The 24,776-nt window shown below is 42.0% G+C and overlaps 1 protein-coding gene across 3 annotated transcripts in view; it reads left to right on the top strand.

Annotated features, from left to right (window-relative positions):
* Nucleotides 1-24,776, top strand: part of LOC121934125 (glycerol-3-phosphate dehydrogenase 1-like protein) — a 65,376-nt gene that overhangs the window by 22,662 nt on the left and 17,938 nt on the right. The window contains exon 3 of one of the 3 annotated variants that reach the window (XM_042474240.1): nucleotides 15,115-15,207. Coding sequence is in view for 2 of the 3 variants with exons in the window: in XM_042474223.1 (XP_042330157.1) it covers nucleotides 15,193-15,233 (41 nt within the window). In the remaining variant the exon portion in view is untranslated. Of the gene's footprint in view, nucleotides 1-15,110; nucleotides 15,234-24,776 lie in introns of all 3 variants that reach the window. The other 2 variants (XM_042474223.1, XM_042474232.1) reach the window with 2 other exon arrangements.

Below are 24,776 nucleotides of genomic sequence, written 5' to 3'. Positions count from 1 at the left end.
CTTTCCCTCTCGGCTGAGGAGAGTGAGGCGCCTGCCGCCATCTTGGATGAGGGCACAAGAACACAAGGGCCACTCCTCCCACACACGCCTCCATACAGCCCTTTGAGCAGGGCTTCTGCCTGTTTGTGTGTGTATAGTATGTCTCTGTGTACTGCATATAGCTCCCTCTCGCTGAGTGTGCTGTTCGCACACAAACACACACACACATATATATATATACACAGAGATGTATATATATATATATATACACGCACACACGCACATATACACACATATATGTGTGTATATACAGTGTGTATGTAGATATATATTTACATATACACACATATGTATATACATATATATAGATAGATACTCATATACGTCTATACATATGTATACACACACATATACACATACACACACATATACACACATAGGCGGGTTACAGACCGCCAGAAAGCACGCGACAAGCGTGTACTAAGGTTAGGAAGGAGCGGTGCTTCCGCACCCCCCAAACCCTAGTACGCGCTCCGCACGCACAAAATGTCAGCAGCTGTTCCACACGGACACCACCATGATTACGTCACGACCGCACCTCCTCCACATAACCAATTTATAAAGTTGTTTAGTTGGATCTTTGAGACTAACCAGGAATAAGGAATGGTTGACATAAGTGTACTTAGTCAATGAAAGCTTATTCTAAAACAAATATTTCCCATTTACAGTAGTCTCAAAGGTGTTCCTGGATTCCTCTGTCTTTTTACAGTAAAACGGACAAATACAACTGTCTTTTAGTGCGATTTTTTGTGCTATAACTTTGTAGACCACAGCATTCTTGAATGGTTTGTTATATCTTAGTTTCAGAAGTTCCCCCTTCACCAAGAAAAATGCAACAGATTTAAACCATAACTCAGTTTATTAAAATTTTAACACAATTTGTGTATGTATAACAGAAGTAAATACAGTAAAGTCTCGATTATCCGACATAAACGGGCGGGGCTGATAGTTGGATAGCCAAAAATGTTGGATAGTCCAGAGGGTCCAAGAAAAGCCTTGAAATCACTATGAATTGCAAACGAAGTTTTATTGCAGTAACAGTAAAAGTAATGTTGCAGTAACGTTATAGGAATAACATTGTAATGTATAAACAGTCCTCTAAAAATGTAAAGAAATCACTGATCAACATCATGATGTACAATATGTACTGTATAAACAGTTCAGTCCTCTGAAAATGTAAAGAAATCACTGAGCAGCGACATTGGATAATCCAGAATGTTGGATAATCGAAGGTTGGATAATCGAGACTCTACGGTACTATCAATAGTTCTGCAAGCATAGCATGCTTTTAACAGCAATGTACATAGCCCCAAACAGCCCCAAGCATTAATTATGTTACTCCACTTTTCAAACGCTCTTAAAATGGCTCAGTTTCTTTCTGTTCCTCCTGCTTTCCCCCTTTGTTCTCTGCTTACTTGCTGTTGAACTGAAAATACAAAAGTATTTTGGACTCAGTTAACTCAGAAGGGAGGAGAGAAAAGGAGGCAGCGGATTTGTGCTCTTCGCAGGAGGCTCAGGCAAAAGCAAACTGCTGCAGCCTCTCCTTGTTTGTGTGTGGTTCCTCGTTCATACTTTTACTCTTAATTTGGCCATATATGTCCATGGAGGTATGCATCGTGGCAACTTTTTACCATACCTATTTACTAGCAAAAATAGTATAAACAACAGTGAGCCTTAGAAGCTTAAAAATTAACAGATGGCAGATCAGATGTCTGAAATGCTCCTTGAGTTCCCACTAATGATTAGAGTAAATCTTCGTTGATAGATGAGATAGCTTTGGTGGAAAGCCACTGGGTGATGCATTTTTGTAGTTTCTATTCCTCCAGCATTTATCTTATTGCTACAACTACTGAAATCAGCAGAAAGGGAAATTCCTCCAGCTGCTCCCATCTAAAACTCGTTCTGTCAGGAGAACAGATGTTGGATTCAGTAGATCCAACACCATGTTTGCACCAAACCCATTTCAGGGGCCTTTACCAATGGGAAAGCTGCTGGCAACACTTCTGTGACACTAGAGCTTTCTGCAGAGATACTGAAGATAGGCCCAAGGTCTCATGCTAATCTCCTTCAACTGGAATTTGCAGTCATAGGATTAAAGCAAACATAGGATTGCACTCGTAGATCAACCTTTTCTATGTGATTACTGTATTCCTACCAAACAGTTTAAAAAATATATTATCTTCAAAATATATACTTTCCCTTACAACACTGATAAAATGGATGCTATAAATCTGAATGTTAGTTATGAGACCTTCTCACTCCCTCAAAGACAAACATGTCCAGAATTCCAGTAGTAAAATACATAGTAGAAAGCTAGGACAGAAACAGTTCCCAAGATATATTGATATCTAAATCAATCCCAGAATGCCATACATTTTTGATGGTTTGTTTTGTTCTATTGACCCTGTAGTTTGATGCCATTTTAAAATTAATCTGCTTTATTATTATGCATTATTGTTTATATTGTATAAATAAAACAAAATAATAGCTGTTTTAAAATGAAAATATTGAGCTACAAATCTGATAGGTTAATAAAATATGCCACAGAACTCTCACATGAATTTGAGAATTTGGAAACTTGCATTAAGCTGGGGAAGTAAATCCTTTATATTGAATTTCCATAATAACCCATACTTCCCTGTAGGCCAAGACATGCTGGCCAGAGCAATCCCTTGTTAATGATGCCACCTGTCTGCTCCATTCCCAGTGAACTCTAGATGATAATACAGTTTTAAAGTTTTATTACCTCCACTCACAGGGAATGGTTGTTAACTACAATCTGGGTCACATTCTCAACTTTTACAATCAGACAAATATATTCCATCTGCTATTAAAATATATCAGGTCAATGTGATTAGTCCAAGTTTTACATGGAACATCAAATGGATATGCTGATCAGCTTAATTACTATGAAAAAACTGCAGGCAAGCTTTTAAAGTAAAATCCAAAGATATGAGGTTGGAGTTATGTTAAATTTGGAATGTCATAGGCATCAGGTGTTATGTTAAGTATCTCTCTAATGGGTTATCTGCATTGGCCCAATAAAGTGACTTCTAGTCACTTTGAAGGAGGGGTGTTTAGACGACACACAAGGCAAAACTGCATGGAAAGCAAATTGAAGCCACATGCCAGGGCTAAAAACCAGAGAAGCTGGGATACTCTGACTCAAGGCAGAAAATGTGCTCCATCACACCAGCATATAAACAGCCCAGCATCAGTGCAGGACTGTGGCAAAGCAAACATGCAATTGCCAATAATGCAATGGATGGAATTACAGTATACACAAACCAGACAGTCCTACAGAGGAGCATGGGGTGAAGGGGGTGAAAGGGGGCCAGTATGGGGGGCCTCGATGATTGTGCTTTGACAATGTATCACTTGACACACCTATATACTGATGCAGTGTACAGGCGGTATATCACACGTGCAACTGTATGGCCGATTATGCAGGTGGGAGTCCAATGGAATGGCAACTGGGTTGGAAGAGGGAGGTAATCGCAAGTAGCAGGTGGTGTGTTTGTTTGATGGTGTGCATGCATGGTGGGGAAGCAACAAAAAATAACTATGCAATTGACGCCACATAGTGCGGACAGCCTGTAGTAGTTCAGCCTGCCTTGGGAGTGGGCCATGAAGATAGTGGGGTTTCAATCTGCTTTCAGAAACCCAGGATCCTGCACCTTTTTCCTGCCTATCTGTTCTGGCTCTAAGTGACTCATTCATTGTATTTGTCTATTTGACTTGAATGGATTCTTACTAACCTAGCAGAAAGGAATGAATGATTACATATGCTTTTTTCCCTTTAACTTTTCTCAACCTTTGTACTTATTAACAAGCACAAGATCACAAGCTGAAGCTCTAATTTAGAGAATGCGTGATATGATTAGATAGGGTCAGTTGACAAGAACTCGGCATGTTTGTTTAACTCTAATTCATCAGCTGGCATTTTCTAATATGTTGTAAAGTGTCATTACTTATATAATGTGACTATTTCAAAGTATCTGAGTTTCTCATTAGTGAATTTTAACACGATGCAGCCCTGACTGTTGGACAGCTTGTATGATGGAATACTTGTTCTAAGACCCTGCCCTTGTGATTCAGTAGATAGGGAATACTGCACACATAATTTTTTGTGATTTTTGTTAAGAGGTTATGACAAAAATCAGGCTAACTTGGCATCCTTGCCCTGCCATTCAGATGTGTAGTAACTTTTAATGGGCTATTTCCAATTCCTAGTCTTGACTAAAATAGATCCACTGAATCAACGAGATTTACAGAAATTGTGACTTGTCAGTGATCCCACTGATTTAGTAAATCTACTTTAGTTGGAATTAAGGACTGGATTTAGTACCGTCCAGTTGGATTTCAAGAGCAGTTACCTTTCTGTTGCTAATTCATTACCTGTCTTTTGTCCTGAGCCCTCACATGGCCAGTAAGGGGAGTGCCTGTAGGCTTTTGATTCTAACGTTGCCATTTTCTCCTGATTTTTAACATCTTTCCTTAAGAAGAAACCAGTAAAGCTTCAAAAATGTTCATAGTATATTTTATGCTTTGGAGGTAGCCCAATAAAGATATCACTGCTCATAAACTTTTGATTTTGTTCTATAGTGCAGCTAATACGGTAGTCCTTCTATGCCAAACCTCCCCAGCCTCAATCTTCAGTTATCCTCTCCCTAAGTTCCCCTCCACCTTTTAATTTGAGCAGTACTGTATGTTTTAGGAGAATGAGGGTCATTTTGTTAATGCTATAGTTAAAATAAATGCAAGAAAGAAAGCTTTGAGGCTCTACAGCAGTTCACTCAGGGGTGTTCTTTCTGTTCACAACTGGCTTAATCTGAGGACACCTGAAATAAAGGCCCTTTTGTATAAAGACCACAACTGAAGACTCTTGAGTCTTGACAGGAAGAGGGTAATTTAACTCATGATTCTGAAAATCAGAATCTGTGATGGTTGTCTTTGGTGGCTGTGAACATCAAAGCTTTATGATTTTCATTTCTCTTATACAAATTATATATGCTAATCTATTCTAAATTGACCATAAATTTGTCATCTGTAAAGAGACCAGATCCCATGTGATCTTGGAAGCTGAGCAGAGTTAGCACTGGTCAGCCCTTGGATGGGAGACCACCAACAAATACCAGGTTCTGTCACCTCTATTTCCAGGGAAGGAGCAGACACAAACCCATCTCTGAGTATTCTTTGCCTTAAAAACCCAATGAAATTAATGGGGTTGCCATAAATTGGAAGGAGACTTCAAGGCACATACAAACTTTTAACAGAAACGTGAAAGGGCTATGCTATGTTATGTATATATGTTCTTTACTCCGTAATCAGTTACCCACTGAGAGATTATTTTAATATACCACATATAGTTGTGTAAAAGTCAACCTCATGTATAAGTTGAGGGAAGATTTTGGGGGCCAAATTATGGATTTTGATATGACCCATGGGTAGCTGGAGGGGTACAAATTAGGGGTATGTAAAAAAAGATGTAAAGCGGAAAACAACACTTCCCTCCCTCTTTCTCCTCTGGACCTCTCCCAAACACCTGAGGGGCTAAACAGAACAGCATTAAATGCCAGCATTGGGGCAGAGTGGGGGCATGGTGTTTTGATGCCGCACACCCTGATGGTGGTGTCACGCCACTCCCAACCACACAGCAGGGGACATCATGGAGCTCTGTTGGCACAGCCTTTAGACATGCTGCACCAAAGGAGTGCCAAAAAACTGCCACAGCAAGGGAGCCTTTTGGCCAGCGCGAAAAGAAATGGCATTTTGCCATTCTTTTTAGCACCAGCAAAGCACCGGATCAGGACTGCAGCAGGCAGTTGCCGCAGCCCTGATCCGGCGAGGAAAGGGAAAGTGGGATGCTGCTCCAAAGGGGAAGTCTGTCGAGCCCCTAAGATACTTCCCTGGTGCTGGAAGAGAAAGTTTTAACACTAGATCGAAAAGGGGAGGTATTGGAGGAAAGGGGTATTTGGTGGAGAGATAAGGTTTTAACATTGGATTGGGAAGGGAGGGAAGCGGAGTTAAATGGGGGTGTTGGTGGGGAGAGGGTTTTAGTGTGGTAGGAGAAGCCATGGTAAAAAATTAATAAAGAAAATTATAAAAATAAATAAATAAATAAAACTGGATTGAGAAGGGAATCACCTCTTTCACACATGCTCCCCGTCTTGGCTCTTCTTTCAGAAATTACTGCCAAAACACAGAGCCTGGGGCACCAAGGAGATACTTCTTTCAGGACTGTATTTAGTCATAAATAAATCAAGCCAGGATTTTAGGGTCAATTTGTGGGCATAAACTTCTTGACTTATAGTTGAGTACCATATATACGCGACTGTAAGTCGAGAAACTTGTGTCTAAAAATTGACCCAAAAACCCTGGGTCGACTTATACATGAGTCAATATGGGGACAGACAGCCTGAGGAGAATAAGGAAGGGTGGGCTTCTTTTCCAGGCACGCTGTCTTCCTAAATTTTACCCTTGACTTATCCACAGGTCAGTGTCAGAATCCATAATTTTGGGCCCAAAACCTGACCTCAACTTATACATGAGGTCTACTTAAACTCAAGTATATACAGTATATATGGTAGTTATTTCTTTGCATAGAATTATAGAGATGGAAGGGACCTTATGGGACATGAGTCTAACCCCTCTGCTCAGTGCAGAATCTCCAGCTAGAGTATCACCAGCAGGAAGCTGTCTAGTCTCTTTTGGAAGCAATCCAGAGAAGGAAACCCCACTGTAGGCTCTTAGGCCCGGTACAGATGGACCTATGGGGCGCCCTCGTCATGTGCTAGGGGTTGGCCAAGGGCACTCCGCCCACACGTGCCTCAATCCTAGCACGTGACGAGGGCATCAAGATGGTGGCACCCTGAACAGATGGGTGCCACCATCATTATGTAAGTGCCATGCTGCATCTGCACACTTACATTTACTGGTGCACTTGTTACGCCGCTACTGTGGCAGAAAAAGAAACCGCTTTTTGCGGGTTCTTTTAACGCCAGCGGGAAACCACGCAGTTTGTCCACTGTGTTTCCCCCCCGGCGGAAAACTAGGTGCTGGCAGACCGCCCTTTATATATAACACCTCTCTTTGCTAATAGGCTTAATCAAATCTTTGCATGATAGGTATGGTGTATTCTTTAATACTCTTCCAATATGGATCTTCAGGCAAACACAAGATAAAATGAATTATGTTTTTACATCTAAAATACTTTTAAAACAAAAATAAATAAATATAATGACAGACATATTAATTTTATTTAGATACTGTTGCTCCCCACTGGCCAATCTAAATATTACACATGAAAGAACGGAAATGGCTCCAGCACTACTTTTTTTTTTCTTTTTCTTTGGTTGTTGTTGTTGTTAAAGGTGTTAAGAAGACATGGGCTACATTACCTTCCATGCAAAATTAATGCAAATTCTCACAATGAGTGCTGCACATAATAATAATAATAATACCACCTGATATTAGTTGATTATGAAGAGTGTAAGTGCTTTGCTGATGCTCTGAAACGTTAAACATTCAGATGTTGACAGGACTAGGAGCAAAATACATGTTATCTTGAAAGACACAGCTATCCAACAGCTTCTTTTTAAAAAATGTAATGAAGCAAATTGGATGTTCAAATGCTTTGTTTCCTGCTGTGGTTCAGATCTAGGTTAGGCCCCTATCACATGCAAATTGTATGGCCAAAAAAGTTACGTCATATAAAACTAACACAAAAATTTGATAAAAGGAATTCAGGAGTGCTCTTGCCCACCACTTAGATAGGAAATATATTGGAACATGCAATACAGGTACCTGTTTCTCCACCATGAATCAAATTGTATTTTAAGGGGGGATTTTATCATGAAATAATCAGGGAGAAAATGTTATCCGTTTCCCATCTTCATTGCAGTTTTTTTCAGTACAAACTGGACACACACCACTGCTTGTGAGATCTAAAATTATTAAAAAAGGAGGAATAGGACATTATGAGAATCAGGCACAGATTTTGTGCATCATGTCTGCTTTGGTTCTAACATGAAACATTACAAGCATCACAACAGTGATGGAAGCAACATATACAAATAAGTCCAATATATATGTTACAGCCACACAAAAACCATAAGACATTATGGAAGCTAAAGGAAATAGTAAGGATCTCATCTGCACTGCAGAAATAACACAGCTTGACATCGCTTTAACTGTCACGGCTCAATGCTATGGAATTCTGGGATTTGCAGTTTTGTGAGATATTTAGCCTTTTCTCTCAGAGATCTCTGATGCCCAACAAACTACAAAGCCCAGAAAATTTCATAGGATGGAGCTATGGCAATTAAAGCAATGTCAAACTGCATTATTTGTACAGTGCAAATTAGACCAAAATGACAGCAAAAGCATTTCCTAAGAATACTAATGCACATCATTGACTAACATATACAGTAATTTGTAATATGATTTACATTACTGATTGCACAACAGATTGTTTTTCTGTATTATTTTGATAAAATAGATGCATATTTAAAAATGGTGAAAGGGGCCCGATTTAAATGAGCCTTTGCGCCGCCCATGTCACATGCTGGGGTTTAGCCGAGGACGTAGCGAACATACTGGTCTCACCCCTAGCACGTAATGGGGGCGTCAAAATGGCGGCACCTTGTACACATGGGCGCTGCCATTTTGACATGACGGATGCATTGTGTCTGCACGTCCCGGTGCCTTTGTGACGCCGCAAGTGCTCCATTGGTGCCTTGTGGCGTCACAAAGGCGCCACAAGAAGAACCCGCTTTTTGCAGGTTCTTTTTGTTCCACGACAGAGCCATGTGGTTTGTCCACTGTGGCTCCCTCACAGGGCAAACCAGGGTGGTGGGTATCCCGCCAGGGAAATAGAAATTGAGTGAACAGTGCATAGGTTTCTGAATGTTTCAATGCACATGTGCTTCCTCAATGTGTTATGTAGACATAACCACAGCAAGGTCATTATATGAAATGGATCTCAGATAATACTTGGCCTTGCCACCTTTTTATTTCTGGTAGATTTCTGGTGTCTTTAACAGCTGTGATAACAGGCAACACTAGGTTTTCCTGCTGGGAGGAGCTGCAGTTTTGCAATATCAGCCTGCTATTCTGTTTTAGTCATTCTGGGATTCCTGCTAGGGAAGGAGTAACCCCATTCATGCTTAATATTACAGAACACATATGAACTTCTCCTGTTCGGGGCTAAAGATCTTGTAGCCAAATTTCAGGCCCATGTACCTTGCTTGGAATTTATTGGGATATATGTAGGATAGAAATAAAGGCCATTGCCCTCTGTAAGTTTCATAATCATCAACTGCTCTATTAATAATGTAATGTAGGTTGAGTATCCCTTATCCAAAATACTTGAGGTTTGGATTTCAGATTAATTATTATTATTATTATTATTATTATTATTATTATTTGGATTTTGGAATATTTGCATATGCATAATGAGATATCTTGGAGTTGGGATCCAAGTCTAAATGCAAAATTCATTTATGTTTCATATATACTTTATACACATAGCCTGAAGGCAATTTTATACAATTTCCAAAATAATATTGTGCATGATAAAAAGTTATGTAAATTGAAGCATCAGAATGCAGAAGTGTTACTATCTCAGCAACCCATGTAAAAAAGTTTTAGATTTTAGAGCATATCAAATATTGGAATTCCCAGAATCCTCAGCCAGCATGGCCAGCTCTAATGGAAGAAATTGCAGAGAGGAGGACTGTACATATTGTGGATGCTGTACTCCAATAAAAGTAAAAATTTCAAGCTCCGATTAGTCATTCAAACACATGCTGGTTTGTTCAAAACCATTGGCTAAAACTTTAAAAATATGTCTGGGTAGTCCAAACTCACAGGTCAACCACACACTGAAACCGTAGGTAGAAAGCTTAGCACACACCCACACATGTCAATAGTCAATGTGCCTAACATGGACTAAAAACCTGTTTGTGCTCCATTGTGCTTCACAGGAGCTTAAAATATGTTCCCTTGACAACCACCTAATTACCTGAGAGATGAAGTCACATATTTATTAATGCAACTCCACTGCGTGGGACATTTGCCCCAAAGGCATGGAGGAGGAGATCATGCTAGCAAGACACGTTCTGTCAAAAAACAATCAGGGAACAGAGGAAACTCTTCATGTCACTGGAGGGAAGCTAGGGCACAGCAAGGACAAATAAAAGCAAAGAAGGGGCTGCCAGAATATAGATACACCAGAAGACACCTTTATGTCAGTTTTCTGGGTCTTCAAACAGGAGGTTTTGCTATTTCTTCTTAGAGATGCTAAGGACTGAACCTGGGACTTTTTGTGTTCAATAGCTGTCTTCACTGTTGAGCTATGACTGTGCCACAATCTCTGATCCACGAATCAAGTGTTCTCTTCACCATTTGATCCCTACAGGATTCAACTCCTGCCACCCCTCTGCCTCTAAAACCATGGGCGAGATACTTAACACTATCTTCCTTGTCAGGAAAGTAACTAGAGATAATGAACTGCTTGAAACTAATGTATTTTTATCATTATTGAAAGGACGCCACTGCCTAGCACCATCTATCTGCAAAATATGAGGTAGAAAAATCATGCCTGGATAGCAGTTTCTGAACATGTGTACTCCAACAAGTATACTTGCTAAATAAATAAATATGTGCATGAATAATCTCAAATGACAATCTACCTATGTCCCATATATGATTTCCCACACTGCAGTTAAGAATAATAAAGAAGGGAGGTTGCGCTCACATAAAAATTTGAGATCTAGGCTCTTGCTTTTGGATACATTTGTTTCCTGAGTATCTGCAGTGCTGGCTTACTGTGTTACTTGAGGTCCCTCTTACACTTTGATCTGCAAGGCTGCCTGTACAATTGTTTAGCAATCAGTTTGAAGGAGATTGCAAAAAATTAAATAAAAGTTTCTTTTATCATGCAAATCATATTCATCTTCAGCTTTGGTACTTAGATTCCATCTTCCCCCATATTTGCAGCAATGCATTTATATTAATAACTGTATCAAATATGATGCAAAAATTCTACTTTCTCAGTCACCATGCATTTCCACTTCCTAAAAGTAAGGTTTCCATTGTCACTGCTTGGTTTTTTGCACACTGGTTCCTATAGCAACTGTGAGATCTCTACATTTGCCACAAGCCACCCACCCTCTCATTTTATTTCAGTTTCCTGGTGCTTGATTGTACAGGTTTTTTTTAATCCTCTAGTTTTGTGGATTAGTTCATGGCTGTGAAGGGCAGGGTATTCCCTAATATGAGCATCCTATGCTTCCAGTTAAGTGTTAAAAGTTAATGGCAAACAGGTTTTTCTCCCATGGAAGCTAACTTCAGAGACCAAACGGTCTGCACTGTTCCTGCAAACTGTCTCAGCCATGTAGACCAGCAAAGCAGCATGATTCTGTCTTTTTATATGGGCCCAGTAGAAGCAGCATGATGTTCAAAGCACACTCACACTGGGGCTATTCTAGCTTAACTAAAAATTTCTTTATCCAAATGACTGAAATTATTCTTAAACTTTCATAAAAGAGAAAATCATGAGATGTTTTTCTCTGGCCTTGTAGAATTCTCTGGGGACACCAGAGATTGCAGTAATCACAGGACCTTTGCATTAGTCTCCCATGCAAGCAAAGTAATGCTCAAAATTCTTCAAAAATGTCTACAGCAAAGTTACCATTTATGGAGCAAGAAATCCCAGATGTCTAAACTGGGGTTCAGGAAAGGAAGAGAGATTATACTGAAAACATAGTTAGATAATTGAGTGCTCCATAGAATTTAAAAATAAAACCAGCACTGTTTTATAGATTACAGCAAAGCCTTTGTGTAGATTATGAAAAACTATGGATCACTCATAAAAAGATGGATGTGCCACATCATTTGATAGTCCTGATGCGTAATCTGTATTTAGAACAAGACGCTACGGTCAGGAGAGAATATGGAGAAATGGAGTGGCTTCCAGTTGGCAAGAGGATCAAGCAAGGCTGCATTCCATCACCCTATCTATGCTGAATATATCATACATAAAGCAGGATTAGACTCAAGGAAGGAGGTGTGAAAATTGGTGGAAGGAATATATAGATGACACTACACTACACTAATAGCTGAAAATAGCAAAGACTTGGAATGATTACTGAAGAAAGTCAAGTAAGAAAGTGCAAAGGTAGGTCTACAGTTGAAAAGCTTTGGCAGGAGAGGAAGCTTCTGAAAAATGCATGGAAGGACCCAGACTTGCCATGTTGGAAATGGCACCTTGCTTTTGGAAAGGGAACATCAGCAAGAAGCCCTGGAGAAAAGGGTTGTTTGGATGGTTTTCAGCTGTCTTGCCTCCCCCCTGTATTCCTCAAACCTGCCTCCTGAATGCTGTTTTAGGAGGGTATTCTGACCCCCTGCAGCAGCTTTACTGAGGGATTTCCATGAGGAAGGAGATAATAACCATATATCCCAGGATTCTCCCATTCTCCATCTGGGCAAGTAGTCTGGTCTGAACCTACAGGGTCAAGGTAAGGAACTTGCAGCCCTTCAGATGTTATTTGGAGTTTATCTGCCTCCTGTCCTAGGCAGTGTAGTCCTAGACAGTGGCAGAGTATGATGAAAATGATACTTCAGCAATACCTGGAAGGCCTCACTTTTCTCATTCCTGCTACCTGGGAACACCTTTGGCCTCAAAGTGCTAAATGAAAACATTGGTTACTTCTGTTTGGAATAGTAACAAGCTCTAGACTTGAGCCATTATAGAGTTAATGACCATTGTAGGGTTAATGGAAAGCTACTGAGAATACAGATGACCTTCAGCTGTATATGTATAGCTCTAATCAACTTTTGAGTCTTCATAAGGCTAGCTTTAGTTGTGACTCTTTCTCTGCTTCTTTTACCCGCTCTATTCTCAGTCTTCTTTTCTGTTGTATCATATTTGTGTTGTTTCAATATAGTTTGTATTAACGGGTGGGTGGGTGTATTTTGTATTTTCCTCCCTTTGCTTTGTAATCCGCCTTGATTCTGCAAGGAAAAGGCGGAACATAAATAAATCATATTATTATTATTATTATTATTATTATTATTATTTGCTATTTTGTTATTGTGCTTGCTATTATTACTATGGTTTATTTTGTATCCTTTGTATATATTGGTTTTCTATACTTGTGTTATATACTGTACATTGTTACCCCTTTTAAACAAATATAGACAAAGTTTATTTATAGTACCCTTTGTTTTTGATCTTTTTCAAATCCATTGTTTCAACAACTTCAGATTTGTGCAAGCCAAAGAGCATAGGAATGTCAAAATGCCTTTTTGCTGCAGTGTGTTTTGACTCTCCTAACCGTCTCCAACAGTAATAGGCCCAATGAACCCAAGGCCTTCACAGACAGGTAGAACATGGTGGAGGTTGTCATTCTCTGTTGTTTCTTCCCAATATTTGGCATTCGGATGTCACCTGCCTCTGAATATAGACATTTCAGATAGAACAACTAGAATTAATAATTGTTGACAGACAGGTCCTCCGTCATTCAAACTCATCCAGCACTTTTAACCCAAATGGGAAAGGATGATGGAGAAGATGACAAGAAGGATTAAGTTTTGCTTTTGCCTCCTTCAGGGTGTAGCCTACTCATTTTGCTCTGCACTCGACCCTGAACTGAGGGATTAGTGTTTCAGAATTTATGCAATATATTTGTAATCGCACCTACCCTTTTGCAAGCAGACAGTCTTCAGACTATTGTTGATACTGTGGTGTGCTTTCAAGAACTCTGGAGACCAGGGTTCCAATCCTGCCTTGGTCGTGGAAACCCAGCGGGTGACCTTGGGCAAGTCATCCTCTCTCAGCCTCAGAGGATGTCAAGGGCAAACCCCCTTTGAACAAATCTTGCCAAGAAAAGCCCAGGATAGGTTGGCCTTAGAGTTGCCATAAGTTGAAAACTACTTGAAGGCACACAAAAACATCAACAATAATCTGAAATACAGCCTACAGCATTTGAAACTTGTTGGTGGACTCCCACAATGCGTGGTTTGAGTGCTGGACTATGGAGTTTATCACACAGGGGAAAACTGAGACATTAAACAGTGATTGTCCTGAGGAAATTGCGCAACTGACATTAAAATGTGATTAAAATGAGAGTAACACAAGAGCCATTATCCTGTCTATAACCAGGGAATATTTGCTGCTGTATCTTGCCTGGTTAATCGTGGGTTAATGGCACATTAATTACGTTTCAACACAACGTTGTGTGAAAACCATTAGTGCAATTGTGGGATTATCATGGGTCAATCACTGTTTATACTTCCAATTGTCCGTCGTGTGATAAGCTCCTATGACTCTGGGGAGAATCTTGGCTCGGCCATGGAAACCGACTGGCTGATCTTGGGCATGTCACACCCTCTCAGCCTCAGAGGATGGCAATGACAAATCCCCTCTGAAGAAACTTGTCAAGAAAAAAAAGTTTGCCTTAGGGTTGGAAATGAAGGTACACCATCACCACAAACAACTCCCATCCAAAGACTAATCAGGGCTGACTCTGCTTCGCTTCCCAAATCAGACAGAGCCTTCAAGGTGTTGATGTTGCCCTGTTGTTGTTGTTGTTGCTGTTGTTGTGTGCCTAGTCATGTTTTTAAAAACTTACACCAACCCTAAGGCAGTGAACCTGTCACAGGGTTTTCTTGGCAAGATTTGTCCAGAGCAGGTTTTCCCTTGCCTTCCCCTGAGGCTGAGAGAGTGTGACTGGTCCAAGGTCACCCAAGGGGTTTCATGGCCAAGCTGGGACTCAAACCCTGCTCCCCGAAGTCCTAGCACTGAAAGCCCTTCCTCGCCTAGGAAGACCCTCGGACATGCCCCTTGGCTGCCTCTTTCCCCCTGGCCTCCACTGCCCTTCAGCCCTTGCTGGGCTCGTCCTTCTTTCCCGGACCTTGAGCTCTTGTACCCCCAAAGGCCCTCCTCCTGCTGCAGCCCCCAGGGAGGCCGAGGAGAATCTGGGCAGGACTGGGCTGGAGCCTGGGCTGGCCCTCTGACCCCCTCCTGCAACTCCCTCTTGCTCTTCTTCTTCTTCTTTTTCTCCCAGGCAGGCAGGCAGGCAGGCTCCTCTGTCCTCCTCCTTGGCCGAAGGCGTCGCGGGACCCAGGGCCATCACCAGCACCAGCCCCATGGCTCCCCTGAAGGTCTGCATCGTCGGGGCAGGGAACTGGTGAGTGGGGAGGAGAGGGGAGGGGGCCCAGGCACAGCCAGGCAGGGAGAGCCTCTGTCTGCAGCCCCTCTCCAGGGCTCAGGGCAAGGAAGGAGGGGGCAGCAACCCTGGCATCTCATGGACTGGAGGCTGGCAAAGCTCCTGCTGCCAACTTCATCCTTTCAGCCAGTCCCCAAGGGGCCACAAGATGCCTTTCCTAAACAGAGCTATCTCTTTAAAGAGACATGTGTGCATAGGTATATTTTACACACACGTGTGTGTATATACTGCAGTGTGGGTTGGATCATAGACCTAAGCCTACTTCCTCAGATACATTGACATCAGAGGACGCAGACTGAAGTCTAGGAAAGCTCCTGCTGTCAATTTATTTCTTTCAGTCAGTCTCAAAGGGGCCACAAGATCATTTGGCAGGCTGGGTTTCCAGACTAACAGGGCTATCTCTTTAAAGAGACATGTGTGCATAGGTATATTTTACACACACACAAACACACACACACACCTATACACATGTCTGTGTATTTAATAAACCTATACACACATGTATATATATATATATATATATATACGCACACACATGTGTATATGTATATATATTTAATATACATACATGTGCATATATATGTATGTATATACACGCACACACACATACACACACACATATGTGTATAATATACCTATATGTCTCTTTAAAGATATAGCCCTATTAGTCTAGAAAATCAGTCTGCCAAGGGATCTTGTGGCACCTTTGAGACTCACTGAAAGGAAGAAGTTGGCAGCATGGATTTTCCTAGACTTAAGCTACTTCTTCAGATGCATTGGGTGGAGTGAAAACCCAAGGGACAGACCCACATCATGGGATTTTCCCAGGCTGAGAATGTGTGATTTGCCCAAGGTCATTCAGTGGGTTTCCATGGCTGAGCAGGGAACTGATCCCTGGCCTCCAGAGGCGTAGTCCAATGCTCAAACCGCTAGACCATGCTGACTCTCAGCAGAATATTAGGGCAGGCTCTGGAGAGGGGGGATGTTTTATTTGTTGCCATTTTTACACTTGACATAAGAAGTCGATATTGCATGTCCCCTGTGCTTTTTGTTTAATAACACCAGAGAGGGAAGTTGGAGGGATGAAAATGGGGTCCCTGCTGAAAGCTGCCACCTGAAACAGAAAGTCATGCCGCTTTGTGGCAAAAATGGGATGGGAAGGTCCTGCAAGTTTTTCATTGCCTTGTGATGAGTCCCTTTAAAATCCTTTGTGTATGAAAATGAAGTGGCAACCCCACAACAACAACAACACCCTTGAATTTAATACATTGGGGAGTTCCTTTAAAGTTCACAGTCAAACCCCGAGCAAATTCACCACTCCAGAACCTACTGACCCCTGGTGGGTAACCTCACCATCCCCAACCTGGTGCCCGCAGGTTTTTGGGGACATCTCTCATCATTCCTGAGCATTGGCCATGCTGATGTGAATCCTGAACATGCAGTTTGGAAGAAACTGTTCTAACCTCTAAATTATCCTGGCAGCATCAACAAAACTTTTGTCAACATCCTGCTGTCAAGGATCCCAGGGTGGCCTATATGATCTGAGACACAGCAACTGGTCCAAGGTCACCTACCGACCTTCTTAGCTGAGCAGGGAATCAGCCATAATAGATATTTGAGGATTTGACCTTGAGGGATGTATGAGAATTCACCAAGATAAACAGTGATAGCAGATAAATGTAGGCTGGGAATTCAAATATGGTGGGGAACAAGTGGCCCTCTGGATGTCTGGCTGTGGTTCCCAGTTCTTCCTCACCCATTTCTTTATCAATGGTAACATATTGCTTCCAAGCTCTAAATTTGTTTGGAGGGTGGCATAATTTGTATCTTGGACTGGCCCTGGCAGTTTTATATTTGCATATCCTAACCGATAGCTTCGGACGTGGGATTTAGGCTTATACTAATCCAGCTATTATTTTTGCTCTCCCATCCACCCTGTTCCTTTTGGGTATGTTTACTATGCTCAGGTAAATTTGTATAGAGATCCAGACTTTTCCATTGTTTTCAACAGCTGTACATACAGTACATTCAGACCCAGACCTCTTGTTGCCTTAACATCCAGTGTGGACACTCTTCCGGAAACCTACTCCAATGAAAGGAACTTTGTTCTGCTTACAAAATAACAAACTTAATTTTAGAAAAAACCATATAGTTATACAAATCATACTGTGGCTACCTACTTCACTATACTTTTAATGTGTATCCTTCCCAGTATCTTTAATGAATCAAATAGTGGAGGAATCAAGGAAAACCAAATCACTTTATACAGCATGGATAGAGAACATGAACTCCACATTTTAAGTGCAAGCACTTAGACTTCCAATTAAAAATCTGATGGTCTGTACCTTAAATCACACCACAAAGCCATGTTTCATCAGAAAGGCAGACAGGCACTTAAAGTTCCAGTAGCCTACTGTACTGCAGGGATGCATCTTTATGCCCTGGTGGCGCAGTGGGTAAATGCCTGTAATGCAGCCATTCACTCGAAACCACAAGGTTGCGAGTTCAAGACCAGCAAAAGGGTCCAAGCTCGACTCAGGCTTGCATCCTTCCGAGGTCGCTAAAATGAGTACCCAGACTGTTGGGGGCAAATTAGCTTACTTGCTAATTAGCTTACTTGCTGTTCACCGCTATGATCTTTGGAATAGCGGTATATAAATAAAACAAATTATTATTATTATTATTATTATACAAAAGACACAGACATTCTGCTTCTCTTGCTTTGCCAGCTGCTTGCATTTTGTTCACACATCAAGCACATGGCTATCTGGTGATGAGAACAATGTTAACTTAAATAGAGGTGACTCCCCCCCCCCCATTATAACAGTATTGGAAACTGGGATTATTTGATAAAGCTGAGTGGTGAGAGCTTCAGAATAGATAAAAGGAAATACTATTTCACACAGCACAAAGATAAAAACTGTAAAAATTTATACCACAAGCTGTAACAGTAGCCTGCCCATCAACTTGAATGCATTAGCAAGAGGAGAGAAATTAATGGACAGTAAAATGATCTATAGTCCAAAACACATTGCAGAAATAATCCAGTCTGAGATTGCTGTAACTGCCCTGGTTCAATGCTAGAGAATTCTGGGTACTGTAGTTTTGTGAGACGTTTAGTCTTCTTTGTCAGAGAGCTCTGGGGCCACCACCACAGGATTCCCTAACACTGAGCCAGGGCAGTTAAAGTGATCTCACTAGATTATTTCTGTAGTGTGTTTTGGACCTAAGAATACTAATCTGACTCTTGATAACTGTATATTACATCCACTATCAGAAACAGTGTGATTCTCAATACCAGGTGCTAGAGAATACCTTTTGCAGTTGTGTTCTGCATGTGGACACTGGGGTCTGGCTGGCCATTTTGTGAACCAAATGCTGAACTAGGTTGACTTTTGGTCTGATCCAGAGTAATGTTTCATGCAATATTAGAGAAGGTATTTTGTGAATTAGAAAAAGCATGTTTCATTTAGCTGCACTGTGTATTTGATCTTGGCTGTCCCTGATGAAGAGGCCAATATTTTTAGATTGGGTCAGCCTAGATGGGACCCTGTCCCAGAAGTGTTTCCTCAAACAGCGTCCGGCCTAGGATGATTGCGGGAAAGCAGGCCTGAAGCTCACTGTGTAACCTAGCTGGAACCAAGTGCCATTGGGCTCTCCCTCCTTCTCATCAACCACCATTTTTACAGAGGAGTTCCCTCTGTCTTCTAGGCTGGGTCCAAATTTCACTTGGTTCCTACCTCCAGACAGCTGTGGAGATAAGAACCAAAGTGGAAGTTGGGCAGTTCCCACAGAGACTTGTGGCATATCGAGGAAGATAAAGAAGAAGCTGAAACTTTGTGACAAACCAGTTGAAATTCCAGTGGCTCCCAATTAGCAAGTTGATATGTACTGCTTATACCTGTCAGACAGTGGAGATTATCAGATGGGGTGAAAACATCCTTGTCTGTCTTCAATTCTCATAGCGCGATCGCAAGAAGGTTTTAATACGGCATCACGCTTTAGCAGACATTATCCCTATGGAAAGCACAATTGCCATGATCGTATGAAAGACTTTCCAACGATGTTGCACAGTTCCCGTCTTGTCCCGCCACTGAAGCGGCATGTCTGGCATTAGTAGTTCAAATTAATGCAAACCGCTTCATAATGGGACAATTGCTGTGGTCTGAAAGCTTTTTTCAGGATTGTGGTGAAGACGGGATACGGAGAACGATCCCGTTCTTATCCTGTCCATGTGTGATAATCTCCAATGAATGCTTTGAACAATTGGAAACAAACTTCTTATATGTCAAAAGACACAAGGCAGATAGTTTTGTCCCAGATATGTTACTGGTTGAAGAAAAAACAGCCTAGATACTATTCTTTGTAACTTGACTTGAGGGCCTTGTTTGAAAGGTGAAGTGATAGTGCCTATAGTATATGACTGAACGAAGGGGGAAAGTTAATTTTTATGAAGTGATTTGCATACTCTCCAGTATGAGGTCATAAGATTGCTGGTGTCCCCTCAGTACTTATTCTAACTGGAGGGAGGGCAGTGTGTTTTTCTCAGCTATTGGACTGCAGCTCTCATCCCAGCAAATCCATGATTAGATCTGACCAGATTTGCAGTCTAACATATTTGGAGGGCTGCAGATTTCAATCCCTACTGATGGATGAACTGCATTATGCCGGCCCTTAACTGCAAGAGTACCTCCTCCTCCTAATATACAGTATAGTTGCCAACATTCCTTTAAATCAAGATTGAGAAACATGCAACCCTCCAGATGTTGCACTACAATTCCTCTTTCTGCTTTTTTTCATGGCCATGGAAAGAAGGAGTGGCTTTGCTAAGATTAACTGCTGATTAATTTACGGTTTAATTCTCCACACTTTCTCCAATTAAGGCACTTAAAGCATCCAGAAACACAGCTGCCTCACCTTACATTGCATTGCTTTATTTATATACCATACTTGGACAGAGTAGTGACAGGATGGACTTCTATCTAGATCAGTTTCCAAAGGGGAAACTCCTGTAAAGTTTGTTTCAAAACAAAAACTATCACAAATACTTTTCCCTCAATGCGGACTCAAGATTAAAAAACAGAAGTAAAAGCCCAAGCAGCTACAAATACAGTATGAAAGCATATTTAAAAAACTGAAACAAATGGATTAAACCAGAGCTCAAAACATAGCAACAAAAGACATCAAACGGAGATTTTTGGAGCTTTTGCAGGTCAGTTCCAACGTGACTGTGCTTCCAACGTGCGGATTACATCGTAACGTAATGTGTTATCAGACGCCATTCCTTTCTATGAGCTCCTTGCAAGGTGCTTCAGCAGTAATTCCAAAGTGACCCCTCCTTTGGTTAAAATGGGAAAAAATTGCTTCAGATTCACTTCCAGGCTCACTTCGATTGCACTTCGAATTGGTCTGGTGTGGAAAACCACTCCGATTCACCCCCCCTTGGCCCCCTGCATCCTGCTCCTCATTCCCTCCTCCTCCTTATGCCATCTCGCCCCTCTGCCACACTGCACCCCTCCCATCATTCCCATCATCCCCTGCTTCTCCTGCACTCAATCCTGGCCCCAGCGACCCCCAGCAAGCTATCCCATCATCCTCTGCCTTCTCATGCATCCTGATCCTGGCCCCAGGGACCCCCAGCGAGCTATCCCATCATCCCCTGCTCTTCCTGCATCCCGATCCTGGCCCCAGGGACCCTCAGCGAGCTATCCCATCATGCTCTGCCTTCTCCTGCATCCCACTCCTGGCCCAGTGACCCTCAGCGGCTATCCCATCATCCCCTGGCTGCTTCTTCACCCATGAAGGATGATAGCTAAGGAGGGGGCAGGGAAGGAAGCAGCATCCAGGCCCCACTGAGCATATGCAAGGGTGCCGATTCAAATCGTTGAACCCCTTGGTGTGGTAATACAATGTGCACTCACTCCCCTTTGCTTGAATCTGCATCAGTGACTTGCTTGGAATGAACTGACTTCGCTTCCCCCTCAATTCGGAAGGGCAACAGAAAGGCAACCGGTGTGGAAAAACATCCCGTTTTAACCTTAATTCACATTGTTAGACAGGAGTGACTCTGGATCTGGTGTGAAAAAACATCACGCTTTGCATTGCTAGAACAAGGAGTGACTGCGATCTGATCGGAAAAAAACCCCATGTGTGATAATGTCGATAGTAGGCCCCCCTTTCAGCTGTGGGGTTTCATGTGTGCTAAAGCCGTGTCGAATAAAAGTGTCTTTGCCAGTTAAGAGAGGGGGAGTAATCCAGCTATCGTGGTTTGACAGTGAATTCCAGGATCTGGAGTAACACCAAAAGCTGTTGCTTTGTTTCTTTCTTTAATTTTAAGACCAACATTTTAAGGAGAATGTGTATCCTTGCATTGCAATAATGCAGAAGGCAAACATTCAACTTTCTTTTGAAATAACTTAAAACATACCTTTTCAAACTGTCAACAAATGGAGCTACATTGCTTATCACTGAGATGTGTGGTGATAACCAGTAGTGCCAGTTGACCAGTCACTGCAAATACATACCCTAGCAATTGTAAGCTATCTGGTGAAAAAATCCCCTCCTGCAGGATAGTACATTAACAGTATCCTAGTGCTGGAAACAACAGAAGTGCTATCTTGTGGGTAAGGGGAGATGTCTGGATCCTCTGTGACAAATAAGTCACATTGTGTATACAGTGGGTCCTTGGTTCACTGGGTTGGGTCCAAGATCCTCTGTGAATTGCAAATCTGTGGTATTTAAATCCTGTTAATGTGGTGGCATAACAAAATAGTGTCCCTTACATAAATGGCAATCGTTTGCCCTTTGCAATTTTTTTTAATATTTTCAAGTTGTGGATGCTCGAATCTGTGGATACAAATCTGTGATATAGGATTGACTGTATATTACCTACATGGTTGTTTGCCCCTGCCACTGCGTATTTTATTTTGCAGATTGAAAATGCTGACCTATGCTCATGTGATGGCCCGAGTGTTTTCAGGTCAATTGAGGGAGGGGAGTCATTTTCTTGTGTGTTAAGGCACAGCCTGAGCTACCCATCTTGCATCGTCACCCTTCTTTAGTCATCTAGTTGTTGTGCTAGCATTTTTTCAAAACCGTACATGCAAAGCACCCTTTACACCAGAAGACACTAGTTTCCCCATAGTCGTGCTCAGCTACAGAGGTTTCATATTCCGAAGTTGAGACCATATGACCTTTACTTTTTTGGTTGATTTCAAGTCAAGAAATTTTCCTGTGATTTGTTCGGTTACACTACATTTTTGCATTTATGTGTGTTTCCACCAATTATTCTGGTTTACTGTAAATAATTCAGTCCAATCATTAATTTGCCATTATAGAATCATAGAAGCATAGAGTTGGAAGGGAGACCACAAGGGCCATCGGTCCAACCTCTGCCATGCAGGAAATCACATCAAGCATCCCGACAGATGGCCATCCAGTCTGCTTGAAGACCTCCAGGAGGAGGACTCCACTGCACTCCGGGGGGTTGTTCCACTGTCGACAGCCACGCAGGAGGTTCCTCCTAATGTTGGTGGAATCTCTTTCCTGGAGCTTGCTCCTTGTTCCGTGTTTTAGTCTCTGGAGCAGCAGAACGCTTGCTCCCTCCTCACATGCTCCCTTCAAATTTAAATAGGGTCATCTCACCTCTTAACCTCTCTTCTCCCGGCTAACTCCCCAACTCCCTAGTTTCCTCATGGGCCTGGTTTCCAGACCCTTCACCATTTTAGTCGCCCTCCTTTGGCACCGCTCCCGTTCTCCAGTTGCTTTTTTTGATTGTGGTGCCACTGGACGTTTCAGTGGGGCCTGACCAAGCAGAATAGAGTGGCACTATTACTTCCCTTGATCTAGACACTATACTTCTCTTGATGCAGCCTAAATCACAGTAATCGGTTTGCTTTAAATTGTGTGCCTCAATGATTGCTCTTTGGGATCTTTGTGATGAAGAGCAGATCTGATCGGCTGCTTATGATCACATACAGTTTTATCCCTGATTAATTCATTAGAATATAACTGTCCCTTAATCAGCATACATAATAACTAGTGGGGGATCAAATCACCACCATATTTAAAGGTTTTTCCATTCTTTAGGCAGACATGGAAGGTCCCCCCCACCCCCTCCTGAAAGTTATCTGTCAGGGGCTAGTGTGGATGATAGATGAAGCCAATGGTGGTTGGGTTGCTACTCAGATAAAGTGGACAGAACTTTCATTTTGTCTGTCTGTTTGTCTCTCTCTGTCTCCTTCTACTATCCCGGGGTGTTGCTACAAAAGGGCAAAGAAAGCATGCTTCTCAAATAAGAATTCTGTGCCTCCCAAATAAAATGTTTCTTTAGTCCCACCTTTCTAGTATTGCAAGAGCAAGACACAAGAACTGGGGCAGGATAGCACAGTGAGCCTGTGCTATATTGGCCCTGGTACTCACTTGGTCGGTACTCAGGTTGGCAGAGGGAAACACACCTGTCCCTGCACCAGCCTGAGACCCGCTACCAGCGTGCACTCCTTACTTTGCTATACTTACGTGACCAGGAATCCCATTTCCATGTCAGACATGGCAACAGGGGGCTTCAAAGTAAGAGTGTGGTTGTAGTGGTAAGGAGCATTTGTTGGGGGGGGGGGTCTGAACAGCCAAGGCTTGCCTCAGAGTTTCCAGGAAATGTCAGCAAACCAATGGTCAAATTACTCTGGGTAACAGTTGCTTACCCCTGGATTAGACAAGATGTGATCTGGCGAGGATTTTGTCTGACTTGTTGGCTGGATGACATGAGGGTGGGGTGGGGGAACCTGGGCCTTTTTGCCCATGAGGACAGCCCCATTTAAATATTCATATTTAGAAGTCTCATTTTTGCTATGTTCACACTCCCTTGACACCCTGTCTGATTCTTTTCTTTGGAGGGGCTTCCACACTATGGTACATAATTTAACACTATCATTCTATTTTAACCACCATGGAAGCCTCTGTGGATCATGGGGTTTGATATTTAGGGAGAAGCATTTAGATGTCATAGCTGGAGAGCTCCTTTAGGGCTTTATCAAACCAACAAATCTCGGATTCCTTTGGGATCACTGTTGATATAACTGTTTAGTAACTGTGTAGTGGGGAAGGTCCTGGATGCCTGACCGTACTGCAAAATGTTCAATTGAAGGTTCACTTACTGCAATGCTAGAATTGGGGGATAGAAGAAATATCATGGAAATAGCATTCCATGAGGAGGGGGTATTATACCACACATGTACACGCCGTTGTTATACCCCGTACCTCCACTTCCCTCTCCTTTTCTCTTCCAGGCAGCAGGCATCAGGGAAGGGAAGATTCTTTTCTAAGAAGTCTAAACTACTTGCTTGCAGAGGCTTGTGAAATTAGGCCAAGTACCTGCAGCACGGCCTTTGCTTTAAAAATCATTTTTGTTTGAAGTTGCACATTATCTGTGTTAAGAGTTACCAACTTTGAAGAGCAGCTGTGGGATCTTGCTTTATTGCCTGATCTTAAACATCATTGCATTAAGGT

This window comes from Sceloporus undulatus, chromosome 1, assembly GCF_019175285.1.
Source record: "Sceloporus undulatus isolate JIND9_A2432 ecotype Alabama chromosome 1, SceUnd_v1.1, whole genome shotgun sequence".
In the NCBI taxonomy this organism is placed as follows: domain Eukaryota; kingdom Metazoa; phylum Chordata; class Lepidosauria; order Squamata; family Phrynosomatidae; genus Sceloporus; species Sceloporus undulatus.
The sequence above is the reverse complement of the archived record's forward strand: the minus strand, read 5'-3'. Positions and strand labels throughout refer to the sequence as shown.